This window comes from Camelus dromedarius, chromosome 14 (genome assembly GCF_036321535.1).
Source record: "Camelus dromedarius isolate mCamDro1 chromosome 14, mCamDro1.pat, whole genome shotgun sequence".
Taxonomy (NCBI): Eukaryota; Metazoa; Chordata; class Mammalia; order Artiodactyla; family Camelidae; genus Camelus; species Camelus dromedarius.
In genome coordinates this window covers 42,398,853-42,413,505 of record NC_087449.1, presented here as the reverse complement: position 1 = coordinate 42,413,505, position 14,653 = coordinate 42,398,853, and the positions used below count along the sequence as shown (strand labels likewise).

General features: G+C 39.7%; 1 protein-coding gene across 3 annotated transcripts in view; it reads left to right on the top strand.

The window, feature by feature from the left end:
* The first annotated feature begins 6,619 nt into the window (after nt 1-6,619).
* Nucleotides 6,620-14,653, top strand: part of ZMPSTE24 (zinc metallopeptidase STE24) — a 47,199-nt gene continuing 39,165 nt past the window's right edge. The window contains exons 1-2 of one of the 3 annotated variants that reach the window (XM_064493702.1): nt 6,620-6,866; nt 8,697-8,843. In XM_064493702.1, the coding sequence (XP_064349772.1) occupies nt 6,744-6,866; nt 8,697-8,843 (270 nt within the window). In that variant the 5' untranslated portion in view covers nt 6,620-6,743. The remainder of the gene's footprint in view (nt 6,867-8,696; nt 8,844-14,653) is intronic. The other 2 variants (XM_064493703.1, XM_031464882.2) reach the window with 2 other exon arrangements.

Below are 14,653 nucleotides of genomic sequence, written 5' to 3'. Positions count from 1 at the left end.
TAATTTTTGTCCAGTGCATGGGAGTTAAAACGCAACCCCCGTACAGAGATAAGACTTTACTGTATAGTGCACTGTGCCAGGTGAATACAGGGTGGGGCCAGGAAAAACCTTGCAGAGGAAGTAACGATGAGTTGTCCCATAAACGGTTATATAGGTAGACAGTGAAATGAAAGTTATTCCTGCTGGCGGGGTCATCAAGGAGCCATATAAAAAAAGAGGATGGCTTGCCTGGAGAACAAGGAGAGTTTCAGGGTGGCTGAAGAACTGGCTATTTCCAGAGCTACAATGAAGGATTTTTGGCTTCGGGGAAGGACACACTAACTTCATCCTCAAATCAGCTTTAATTCACAATGTAGTGAACAGAACAGATGGGAGTTATCGACAATGTGCATTAAGACAGTGTAGGTGGGAAGTTTGTTAACTACGCTGCTGAAGGAGTGCCACGCAACCTTTTAAAGTCAATGCCTTAATTTTTTTGTGCTAAATTTCAGTGCCTTCCTGCATAGTTCCAGTCTTCTTGTCTTGGTTACCACTCTGAGGTATATCAGATACAAGTGTCAGAAGAAGGGCCTTAAAATTCAAACCACACTGTTGGGAATGGCCCATTGTAGGCTTTTAAACAGGGGAGTAACATAAGTTTGGTAATCTGGGTGGGAGACATAGAATAGAATGAGCTAAATGCAAAAGATAAAACAGGCTGGCTGCTCCTCTTGGGATGCAGTGGGGTAGAAACTAATGGGGGTCACCTTTTTCCTGGCTCTTATTTCCCCCAAAAAGATGGGTGATTTACACCACAATCATAAGAGACTGATACCAAGTATTAGTTCCTAGTGGGGGACCAAAGCACTATGTCCAGGGCATCAATTAAGAGATCTTGGATCAGGAGAGACAATATAGCTCAAGTAGTAGATTAGAGCACATGCTTAACATACACAAGGTCCTGGGTTCAATCCCCAGCCCTCCTCTAAAAATAAAATAAATAAGTAAAACTAATTACCTCCCCCTCAAAAAAATGAAAAAAGACATCTTGAATCAAGGCAAAATAGGGAAAGGACTTGAGAGCCCCTTTGTCATTCAGGTTGGATGGGATGTCACACCAGTGTCCACCAGTCCAGGGAGAAGAATCCTTATCTGCCAAATTCAGTCTCTCACATTTGACAAAACAGGACAAGAGCCTGTTTTGGGGCTCCCATTGCAGTCTCCACCCAGACAGTCCATCTGTTACCACCATCTTTGTGCAAAGGGGAACACATTATTATTCATGTTCCATTATTCACTCCTCCATCCTTCCTACCACCATAATCTAAGCCACCATCTCTCACCTGGATTCATGAAATGGCCTCCTAAATGGACTCTCTGCTTCCATTTGTGTCCTCACTCAATTTATTCTCTAAACAGTAGCTCAAGGGATCATATTACTTCTCTGCTCAGAGCCTCTCAATGGCTTATTATTTTGCTCTGAGTAAAAGTCGGATTCTTAACCAAAAGACTGTGTATGATGGCATGATCTGTACCCCCCTCCTTCTTAATTTTTTTCACTCCTTCCCCACTCACTATTTCTCAAACACGCTAGGCATTGTCAGACCTCGGGACTTTGAACTTGCTGTTCACTGTGCAAGGTACAGATTCCTCAGACCCATGTGGCTTCTTTTACTTTTTTGGGGGGTGGGGGGTCTGTGCTCAAATGTCAGCTAATCTTGTAAGCAGATCGGGTGGAGGTCCCTGGAGAAAGAACCAGGCATGGCTTTCTTGACATAAGAGAAGACATTTTAGGCTTAAGCCATTTTGTGGGCTAAGCCTGCTCACAGTGCTTATCTTTGAACAGGTCTCAGTAATAATGATCTTAAGCGAACAAAAGAAGGAAGGAACCAAGGAAAAACAGTCAAGAAACAATAGTTTAGCAATAAAACAAAGTCCTAATTCCGCCTCAAGGGATGTACCTAACAATCTGATACATATCTTTGAGTTCTGCAAGAACCAAGGCCCCCTCCCAGGTGGAGAGTGGTAGCTACAGGCTAAGATTCCAGACTGGTTGGAACCTAAAAAATGGTGATGGTGACTTTTTCTGACCCTTCTGACTTCAATTAACTGAAGCTTGGACTCTGCAGACCTCTGCCTCAGTTCTATGCTGAGTTCTCCTCTGCTCAAGCTCCTTCATAAATATGCATGTACCCATTAGCCTGAAACTTCCCCAGTTTTGCTCTTCAAGGAGACACTGCTTTGGGAAAGATCCCTGGTGCTCTCCCTACTTGCTGCAAGTGGTAAATCCTTCCTTCTCCCACCTGTTGGCTTGGTTGTGTCTCTTGGTTTGACACCCACTAAGAGGTGACTCAGTTTTTGGGTAACAATCTGAGAGAGCTTCCTTGACCATCTTATATAAAATAATGCTCCTCATTCCAACACACTGCATCCCTCTTTTGCTGCTTTTTCTTCATAGCACTTATCACCACCTTTGCTTTTACTGTTACTTATATGCTTATTGTCTATCAACCCCTCCACCCACCCCAGCTGTTGTCGAAAAACCAGCCTCTGTACTCCGATAGCCAAATTGAGAGTTGTGGGCAGAGTTTTGCGAGGATAGAAAAGAACAGCTTTATCACTTTACCAAGCAAAGGGAGTCACAGCAGGCTAATGCCGTAAAGACTGTGAGCCCATCTTGGGGAGAGGGTCCTGGGGTTTTATGGAAAAATGGGAATAGGAGGGTGATAACAATCAGAGTATAAGCAGGGGCTACATTCCTTTCATCTTGATAAGAACTTACTGTTGTTATGGAGGAACTTAGGAGGGTCTGCCCATTTTCTTGAGGTTCAGTCCATGACCTTCCTAGGCTAAAAGGGTAAGTTATTCTAAGAAAAGAGTGCACAGGGAGGAGAGCATGTTAGTCTTAAGATCAGTTTAGCTAGAAGTACAGGCCTGAACCACTCAGTAGCCATTTTGTTAGTTCTCTTCTCTTTCAAATCCCAACTGTCAGTTCATCCCTTCCATTTCTTTGGAAAAAGGTAAATGGGTGCTGATCTTCTCTGGCTGCTTCCTGCTGAACTGGGGCATCACCTGGGGATTCTTCCAATGGAAGGAACGAACATGATCATACCAATTCTTAGGAGGTTTTTTACAAGGGTCTTAGTGGCCCTTTTACAGAGAAGAGGAATACAACAAAGTATAAGTCGAAAAAGTAAATAGGCTCCTAGAACCATAACAACAGGGAGAGAAGGAACTGAAATATCCCTGAGAAATAGATCTTAGTTTCTGGGGAATCCAGGAAAACAGATTGGAGAACCAATTTGAGACTCTCGACGTGGCTTCAGCAGAGTAGGCACTGGAGTCATCTCCACGTGAATCTGACTTCTCATATCTTGGAGGAATGCTGTGCTACTGGCACTTCATCTGGAATCAAAGTACAACGTTCAGTGTGAATGACTACACAGGTTCCAGCCCCCTCCTGGAGGTGGTCGGGACATCCAGAGCCAGTTGATTTTGTAACAAACAAGAAACGGGGCACACAGAAAGGATTTGTGTCAGGGAGGATCCCCATGGGGTCCTGCTATTTCACAGCCCACTAAGGATGTAAATTTCAGGAGTGGAAGGAGCTTTGTTTGGTTCACTGTTATATCACCAGCACCTAGAACACTGGTATTTAGCAGACACACAATATTTGTTGAATAAATGAGTGAATTCCACCTTTGGCTCTTAGAAACCTCATACCAGCTTCCTGATCCCCCACCTCCTTAGATACATGGTGACAGATCAACTATGATGCAATTCTCCCAAGTCTGGGGAACCAGTAGCTAATCTTTATTCGGCACTTATTCAGAGCCAGACACCTGATTAAGAGCTTTACACGATTTTTCTCATTGATCCTCACAATATGAGGGAGTATACATACTTCTATTCTCATTTTACTGATGAGTAACTGATGCACTGAGGGGTTAAGTTGCTTATATGTGGTGCAGCTGTGATTAGCACTCAAGCAACCTGACTCTAAACCTGTGCTCTTACCCACACAGTTTGGGTGGCAGGAACTTCTGTGAGGCTTTGGACTAATTGCAGCAGGCTGAATAGACCCAGACAGGTGAAGACAAGACTGAAGAGGGCACAGTAATGATGGTCCAAGAGAGCATTTTGGAAAAAGTGTTTATCCCCTCCTATGTTTAAGCTGACATCTAAAAGTTTTCAACATAAATTTAAATAGTAGTAATGGATGTAAATTCTGGCAAGTTGTAAATAATGACAGTTTAAAATAAAACTGTTATTGTAACTGACTGTACTTCAATAAAAAATAAAACTGTTAAATCGCTTTTTATAATGTATCCAACAGACTTCACATAACAAATGAATAATCACCAACATCCATTTAAAATTACACGAATGAGCTCTTTAACATTCACTAATTCTATACTGCTTTTTATAACTTATATTTGCTCTACTCCCCCATAAAATGTTATCCCAATGCAATAATTTTTATTTTTGAAAAACATTTTGTTGATCACATCCTTGCATAAAAAAAGTTTGTGTTAAAAGTAAAATTTTTAAAAATTTCCTGAAATTGCATGGCTCCATGTATTAGAAAGAATTCTTCTGAACTGAGTAATCATTACTATTAGCTGCTCAAAATGACACTATTAGAAACTTTGGTAATACATAAATGTAAAAGGTAAAATCCTACTGGAAATGCATCTCTCAGTGAGATGACTGGAACCTCCCCACCAATTAATTCATGTATCTGAATGACTTGTTTCTTACTGCTAGATAACCAGGGTTCACTTTCAATTTTATTTATTTTTTGTCTTCATAGATACAGTTCTGAGAAGTATTATTCACATAAATTGATGGTAATACTGGTAATTTTGTTAGAAGAATATATTCAATTATTTGGTTTTGTGGACAAAATAAAATGTTACTTATCATTTCAGTAAACAAAGAATGTTGCCCACCATCAAGCCATTACCTACTGCAGCCACACTCACGGTGTGCCCTGTGGGGAACTCAGGATGGAGAAAACCAGGATACCAACCCTGGACTGTTAAGATGCCTATCAAAGGAATAATTTCAATGAGCCTAGACTCTTGCATCTTCCTATACATAAATAAGAACTAAAATTATTGGCCCGAGATGCTTGGGGTTTTTTGTTTGTTTGTTTGTTTGTTTGTTTTTTGTGATTAGCACTCTTTGGTGTTCAACTACATGTTTTTTTTGTTTTGTTTTGTTTTGTTTTTTCCAGCAAAAACTCAATATCCTGGCTCCTCCCTTAGCCCTTTGGAACAGTCCCTCAGAGCTATCTGAGAGGCTGCCTTCCCAGGCTTTGGTCTCAGAAGCATCCTTGAATAAAACATAATCCTCAACTTTCAGGTTTTGCATTTTTTTCAGTCGCCAGGAATCCAATAGTGTTCCTTTATCAGCTGACAGTTCAATTAGATCCACCACTAATTTCGTTCAAAGCAAAGAACTGGAAACCATCTTACTTGCAAAAAAATTTTTGTTGTCCTATCATTAGAGCCCACTTTCTCAAGTGACTTTTAATTATACTAATTACTCTCACTGAGAGGCATTTAGGAAGAGTTGAGAAATTCGAGATATTGTTAATTGCAACACATCTTTAGCACTGGAAAATCACCTTAATTTAAATGTAAGTTGCAGCTCCAGATTTAGCTCAACTTACTGTAAGTATGCAAATTAGCAACGCCAGTGTCTTCGTCAAATCAACTAAATAAGACTTATCTTAGGTCAGAAAAAAATTCAAGTCAAATCAACGTGTTAACAGGCGTTGCTGTAACCACATTTCATTTCTGAATTTCAAGGCAAACATGGCACGGGAGCTCTGACATGAGTTTGTTCCTAGATAAAGCAAAGCCCTTGCACTTAAGGTGTTTCTAACCTACGCTAGCCTTGCTTTTCCCCAGGGCATACACTTTTGGGCAAAATGCCTCCTCTGACTTCACTTGGGATGGAAGAGGTGAGATCTTTAAAAGAAAATTCTCATTACTACCATCTACTCTCTAACATGCCTGAATTCAGTACAGGCCAAAACACTGCACTTATAATGCCCAGTCCCGCTCTTAACTATCCCTTTAGTCTTAAGGTATCCCAGGCATGAACACACTACGGCCTGAGTAGCACCAGTTCATGGGAATGATTTCTAGAGCCTGGGAAGCCGGCTCCTCTCCCGTTCTTCCCAGCTACCTCAGGGTGGGGCCCACTCCGTCCGTTCCCGCTTAGCCCCGTCTATCAGTGGGCTGGTCCTGGCCGCGGAAAGTATTGCACAGGCACCCGCCAGTGCAAGCTCCGGAACGAAAGGAAGAAACTGCTACTCGCTAGGCTAGAAATCGGAGAATTTCGCCGCGCTGCCAGGCCCAGGAGGGAAAGCGGAACCCTCAGAGGAACCAGGGGTGAAGGGGAGGGGGAAGAACGTTGGTGCAACGCAACTTAGCGTGATCAGGCGAGGAGCGGGAGCAGAGGCTGGCGGAGGACGGAACTCGGCATTTGGGCGCCCGGCCTCCTCAGGCCGGAAGTGAGGAAGGCGGGGCTTGCCCTGTTCCGGACTCTAGGCGGCTCTAGAGGGCGTTAGCCTGGGGAAGAGTGTTTGTGTAACACTGCCGGCTGAGCGGAGTGGGTAGGATGGGGAGAGTGTCGGTTCCGTGGCGGTCGGAAGGGACGGATAACGCTGTGACACTGCGGGGACACTCTGAGGGGACCGGTGTTGGTGTGGCACCAGTGCATGCTGAAGGAGCCGGCCGAACCGGGTGGCCATGGGGGTGTGGGCGTCGCTGGACGCGATGTGGGAGATGCCGGCCGAGAAGCGTATCTTCGGAGCCGTGCTGCTCTTTTCCTGGACAGTGTATCTTTGGGAGACCTTCCTAGCACAGCGGCAGGTGAGCCTAGACAGGGCCCACCTGACCTCCGACACCAGCTAGCTGTAGGCCAGCCTCGGTCTCGACCCCAAGTCCCTGGATGAATTGCTGCGGCCCCAGCACCGGCCTCGACTTTATGGGTTCCTACTGAGCCTCCTAACTTGCCCGATGGCCGGGTTGGCCTTGAGCGGATCTGGTGCCTCAGGACGTTTTCCGCAACGTGATCTTGGGACCCAGGCCGCTTAGGGCCTAATGAAAGGGAAGGCAGGGCTGCAGCCTTGTCAGGCCTGAGCTCTGTACGTGCCCCATAGCTTCCTTGGGATTCTCGGGCCCACACTTAACCTCTTTTAAATTTGGCACCCATAAGCCTTCAGAAGGAAGATGCTAATATTTTAGAATCACAACTTCGACATTTCTTGTCACGCTCAACCACAGGACTAGGAAATCACTTTCTGAAAATAAAAGATTTTGCAGTCCTTCCAAGAACCTGAACTCTTTACTTTAAAAAAAAAAGTATATTTGTTTTTGCCCAAAGAACAATATTTTCTTAAAAGCGTCTTTATTGTTTTTGGTCAAACAGTAAAGTAGAAAATAAAAGTTACTTAATAACAGTTCCTTGAAGATAATCATAATTAACAGTTTGATAGATTAGAGATTTGAACTTTTAAATGAGATAGATTTTAATTGAACACTTTGTCACATTCTTTCACTGCTGGTTTGCTTTACCTACGTTCTTCTATTTTGTCACTGAATTATTTCAACCATGATGGTGAGGAAACTCTTTTTAACTGCTGGAACCTTTTTCATGAGCATTACAATCCTTTTCCTCTGCAGTTTCTTCTCTCAGTTTACATTCTGTATGAATCTTTAAATTGAAATTTTAAATTTTTCTATATTTGTCAATGTCTGGGTTATATCTAGATCTCTCTCTCTTTTTTTTTTTTTTTTTTTTTTTAGTCCAGGATATTCAAAGAGGTGTTAAGCTGTATAGTACTAGGTTCTCTGACTAGCTCTTTAGGATAGCTTCATTAGTACAAAATCTTGTAGGCCTAGAGAAGATCCTTTGCATAATGTAAACACACAGTAAGTAGTGCTTAAGTTGGGGGTGGAATATTAAACAACTATCTGTCTTACTTTGATAACAAGCCTAGTAACAGTAACTACTTTTCGATAATGTCTTCTTTATTCATTTATGTTTTAATGCCTCTTACCAAGGGTTTGGTAAGGTGCCCAACCATAGAGAAGTCATTTGTTGTGAAATCATTGTAGAAGATGCTATCCATTATATTGTTTGGCATATGTTCCTTGTATTGTGTCCCATGGGCTGAAATTACTTTATGGAATTTAGTATAATGAGAAAGTTTGTCTTTCTTGAAGACCTGATCTATTTCTCTCATGCCTCGAATTTCCCTTAATTGGCTTCTAGGACCAAATTAAATCACTAGCCATAATATCTGTTAATACTCATGGTTAGCGCATTTACTTCTTTCTTCTGTCCATGAGTTTGTTTTCTGTATTGAAGGATGTATGTTATACCTGTAATGAGTGGTACCCTTTGTGATGTTACAATTTTGGTTTACATGTGTAAACTGAAGTGTGATGACAGCCTTGATTTTAAATTCACCTAGTCAGCTAGTTTCAGATTCTCTGTTTCTACTTTTACTTTCCAGTTGTTTTAATGGTCAGTGTACTTGATCAAATACAGTATTTTGTATGTATAAAGCAAATTCAAAGGCTTCGGTGACAAGGTAATGTTATAAACCATTCAAAATTTTATCCTAAATGGCTACTGTAATAAGTAATGAGTTAGTTTGACTGTTTCCTTAAGGTGTTTTCTTCAAAATATTTCAGAGACGGATATATAAAACAACAACTCATGTACCACTGGAGTTAGGACAGATCATGGATTCAGAAACATTCGAGAAATCTCGACTGTATCAGCTGGATAAAAGTACTTTCAGCTTCTGGTCAGGACTGTATTCGGAGATTGAAGGCACTGTGAGTAATTTACTTCTTGGAGAGAGAATCTGTCAAATTATTTAGTACTTTGTGATTCTTTTTTTTCATTTTTGTATTTTTGTGACACTAAAGAGGGTACCATACCTACAGATCCCAGAATGCTTTCTTAACCTTAGTTATTGATAGTAATGACTGTGGAACAAAAGGCACGGAAACATAACTGTTTAGTCAGTTGAAAATTGTAGAATATGGTAACTGTTACCCTGAGGCCAGGCGTGAAAAAAGAACCTTATGTCATAAGTTATTCTTGTGGCAATCCCAATTTGTCTTCCTACCTCTGTCTTAACTCTGTAACCTCTCCTGCACATGCAGCCAAGGAATTCCTGCAGCAAGATTCTGATCATGTTTTTCTCCTATGTAAAACCTGTCACTGTCTCTCTGTTTCCTTCAGGGGGAAGTCCAGATTTCTTGGCATGGTTTATGAGGTCCTTTTTGACCAGCCATTGCTTACTTGAGCCCCATCTTTTCATTCTCTCCTCCAAATTCTTTCTGTCCATCTCCTACCCAGCTTGGTTTCTTATGATCTGGAGCCTTTTCACATGCTGGTATCTCTCCCTGGAGCACCCCCCACCCCCCCACCCCAGTTCATTTCCCCTCTCTCACTGGGGCCTGATTAATCCCTCCTCTCCTATTAGGATCCAAGTGAGACATCTTCTCTTCTAAGAAACCGTTTGGAACTTCCCCAAGCCTCAAGTCCGGATGAAGCAGCATCCTCATTGTTCCTATCAGAGCACTTACCACATTGTATTAAATTGGCCTGTTTAGCTGACAGACTTAAAGACAGGGTACTTTAAGGTCTTGTTCATCATTTTATATCTAGTACCTGGCATATAATAAGCATATAATTCATATTAATTGAATGAAATGATGAGTGACAGATCATTTTTACTTAGTAAAACAGGGCCAGCCTTCTCCCATGCTAAACGAAGAGAGGCTGTCAAGTACAGGCCTGGGTTTCTCAGCCTTCTTTTCACTGTGTCCCCTGACCCTGGTACCTTTTTAGCCATTTTTTTCCTAATTGCCCCTTCATGAAATTTTTATACCACAGATATACTGTATGTCTGTTTTTTGTATCTGTGCTATACACATAAAATGAATAAGATTTTTTTCAACCTCCTCTCCCCTCAAACCAGTTCTTGGTTTTCTACCTCTAAGAATAATTGAAAATGCATGGTGTTGAGGTTAAGACCTGACTCTGAATTTCGTGGCTTCAGTTTGAATCTCAGCTCTACAATACTAGCTGTGTGACCTCAAGCAAGTCACTCAACACTTCTGTGCCTCACTTTTCCATTAAAACTGTAAAATTGTATGGTAGTAATAGTTCCTCATTCATAGTGTTGTTGAGAGGATTAAAATTAGTTAATATAAGTAAGATGCTTGGAACAGTGCCTGATCCATTCATTGTAAGTGCTCCACGACTGTTGGCCATTATGTTTTTTATCATCATAATCATGATTATCATCACTATTCCTCCAAAACTATTTATTTATTTATTATTTAAGTTTTGTAGTGGTTTATTAATAGCAATAAATAACTGGAATATGTAATAAACATTTAAAGACAGATCTAAAACTCCTTATTCATTTATAATACTTTATTTATTTACTTTTTTTATAGTACTTAATTTAAAATTCAGCACCATCCTGTCATTCTGAAATGTAGCTAATTCTACATAGCTGTCATATATTTAACCACCATGCTGTGCTTACTTCAATAGGCACAAAATAAGTTGTTATATTTTGTTGAAATTTTTAAGGGCTATAAAATAGTACAACATAAAATGATATACACATGAATAGAATGCAGAAATTTATATTAATGAAAAATGGTTATATATTCTTTTTGAAAAATAGACTACTTTTTAGAGCAGTTTTAGTTTCACAGCAAAATTGAACAGAAAGTACAGAGTGTTCCCTTAACACCCCATGCCCCAACATGTGCACAGAACTCTTCCACTATCAGCATCTCCCATCACAGTGGTACAGTTGTTCCACTGGATGAACCTACACTGACACATCATTATCACCCAACATCTGTAGTTTACATTAACATCACCCTTGGTGTTGTACATTCTGTGGGTTTGGACAAAAGTATAATGACATGTATTCACCATTACAGTACCATGCAGAATAGGTTCACTGTCCTAAAAGTCCTCTGTGCTCCACCTGCTCATCCTACCTTCCCTCAAATCCTAGGTAACAACTGATCTTTTTTCTATCCCCATAGTTTTGTCTTTTCCACAACGTCATATAGTTGGAATCATACAATATATAGCCTTTTCACATTAGCTTCTTTCACTTAGTAATATGTATTTAAGATTCTTCCAGATCTTTTCATGACTTGATTATATATACTCTTTTTGAAAAAATACTCTGTTTTAACTCCTCCAGAACTCTTTTAGATCCCTCAGGACCACTAAGAGGAAGATTCCTAAATTGAAAATAAAGTTTCAGGTACTTTCAGCATAAGCATCTTTGCCTTGGACATCTTTGCTGCAAGCATTTTCACCACATAACCAATTGACCATAAGGCAGTTTTGCCGTAAAAGATAAAATAATGAAAAATTTAAAAGGGACACTGAAAAGGACATAATGAAACATGAAAAGGGAATAACAAAATTAAAAAGACTTGCAAAATCAAAACATTTGAATACACGTAAAATGTATGTAGATTGACGCCAGTACTGCACAAATGTCTGATTGCATTTTGTGGGCTAGGCCTAAGCACTTATTTTCCAAGTCTTTTGTTTATAGTATTTGACATATTTTTTCCTGTGTCTCATTGTTCAGCATTGCACTTTTTCCCTTTTCACTAAAACTTCTTCCTTCATTAAGAGAGAGATCAGTTTCCAAATACTAGGGTGCATATTTGTAAGTGAGCTTTGTATCACATTGTGGAAGCCTCTACACCATTGTTTGTTCTTGGTATGTTGTCATATGTCCACTGATAGATGTTCGAGAGTTCTATGGGAAGTGTGGATTCAACTCTGCACCTCTGAGGCCCTCGAGGCTTCTTTCTCCTCCAAAGTAGTGTGTTTCAAAATAAGAAACCAACTCTTGGGGCACATCATCTGTCAGCTCAGTAAGCCATCAGTGACATCACTAACTGGAGGAAATAAATTTCAGCCAGTTGAAACCAAACTGTCAAACCAAAAACTGTCAACCAGTTATTTTATCTTTCACAGCAAAATTGCCTTACAGCTATTTAGTTATGCTGTGAAGATGTTCGCAGCAGACATGTCTAACGCGAAGAAGCATATGGTGAAAATAATTGAGATCGGCTACCATAATTGTTTCATCAGTTAAAGAGAAGAAACTGGCTATATTTGTTAAATGATTACAGAATTGTTTAGCTAGTCACAAAATTTACATTGACTAGTAAGACTAGTGTGGTTAGAACCAAGTTATTAGAAACCTTTCTCATTTCCTCAAGGGAATGGAAAATGGCAAAAATTCTGGAAGTGTTAAATCTTGGTATTTTAGAAAAATTAATAAATGGTTTGAAAAATAAAATTGCATTGCCTTTTGGGGTACACAGTGTTTGCTGGTAATTAGTCTTTTCAATATTGATTTTTTAAATTATATTTTTACTAGTCCAAGCTAGGTTTAGTTCCTGAGATATTGAAGATTAGTATTAAAACTCTGTGCCTTCCAGCCAAGCCAGGAAAGTTAGCATTAATGTGGATTATATTTGGCTTTGGTAATTTATCTGAAACATTTCTTCTATTAGAGTCAGGGCCCAAATAGGAAATCAGCCTTCAGAGAGAGATGGAAGTAGAGGTGGTGAATTCAGACACTGTCCTCATTCTTCATTGATGTTTGATTCTTTGAAGTTCTTTTGCTTACCCCCACAAGGCCATTGTAAATGGCAGGAGAAATATTTACAGTCTTCTTTGTTGTCTCTGGTAAACAGTTCCAGGAAAGATGGGTGATAGCTTGGTTATTACAATTGGGACCATGAGAATGGTTCAGTTTTTGCAGGAGATGATGGAGGTAGGCAGGGTCCATGTAGAGAATGGGAGCTTTGTAATGTGTTGTGGCTCAAACTAGAAGCAGTACTGATGGGCTAAAGTCAGGAAGAGTAATGGTCATCATCATGATAATTGTATGGGTAGTGATTTTCCCTTCATGCATTGTTTTTTTTTTTAATTGAAGTGTAGTTGATTTACAGTGTTGTGTTTCAGGTGTACAGAAAAATGATTTAGGTATACATATATCTGTATATATATAGACATTTTTTTCAAATTCTTTTCCATTATAGGTTATTAGAAGATATTGAATATAGTTCCCTGTGGTATATAATAGGCCCTTGTTGTCTATTTTATATACAGTAGTGTGTATTTGTTAGTCCCAAACTCCTAATTTGTTCCTCCCCCCTTCCCCTTAGATAACCATAAATTTGTTTTCTATGTCTGTGAGTCATATGTTGTTTTTATATTTATTGTTTTTTGATGTTTACAACAGTGCTCTGAGGTAGAAAGTAAAGGCATTATTATTTCCTTTTTATGGATGAGAAAGCAAAGGCTCAGAGGAATTAAATAACGAGCCCGTATAATGGTCAGGTGACACTAATAAATGGGAGAACTGGGTTCAAACTCTGCTTTTCTGAGTCTTCAAAATTACATTGAAGAAACCATTCTTGAAACTCTAAGGACTACAACCTGAATGTGCTAGATTTATCCTTGGGAATTAGTAAGCTACATTTACCATCAGTTAGGAAGCATTTTGTGTTACTTTGAAATCCTTTTCTATTTGAAAACAAGTTCATTAATTCATTCATTAAAGTTAATTGGAATCATACAATATATAGCCTTTTCACATTAGCTTCTTTCACTTAGTAATATGTATTTAAGATTCTTCCAGGTCTTTTCATGACTTGATTATATATATTCTTTTTGAAAAAAATGCTCTGTTATAATTCCTCTGTCTTGGTCACAAAGAACAAGTACAAAGATTAATTTAGGCTTTTTTTTTTTTTTTTTTTTTTGCTATGGTACTTCCTACCTGAGGGAACATAAGAGGCCTGTGTGACCAGTTACAGATGCCACTGTTCACACAGATGTGACAGAGCACCCAGAGATAAAGTGTGCCCCCTCTCCGAGACCGACTTTCCTGATATCTCATAGGTGTCAATAAAGAGCCTTCTCAAGAAATGAAATGGCCGGAGAGTAAAGTAGAGCAGAGGAGAAAAGTTCAAATTGTAGCTTCTCCAATTTCTGCTGGTTTCTGGGTGAGCAGTTTAGATTCTCTGAGTCTCTTTTTATCTCCTCTGTAAGCTGAGAGGTAGATTGATGTTAAACTATATTTCTTATGGTTTGTGGCAAGGACTAGGTGATAACATAATGTAAGTGAAGCGGTTAGTACAGTGCTCAGTGCATAGCAATTACTTAGTCATTGGGTCTTCTGGGGCAAGTTACTTTAACTTCTCTGAGTTTCAGTCGCCTTATCTATAAAATACAGATGACTGTGCTCCCTGACCTGCCTGCTTTTCAAGTAAAATAATATATGCAGAAGCACTGGACTTGTTTTTGTTGGCATCATTAGCTCCTTCTACAGGACATCCTATCCAACAGAGAGACTTTACTGTTCACTGTGTTTTGTTTTTTATTCCCCAAAGCATGCTAAACAAAGTTTACAGTAGTAGTTTCCAAATGCATTCATGAATGTGCTCAGAGTTCATATTAAAGTTACCCTTGATGCTTACTTAAAAGCTGGACTTTTAATAATAGGTATTCCAGCCTTTCCCCAAAAGGATTATAAATCCTTAATTCTGCATTATTTATTAGTATT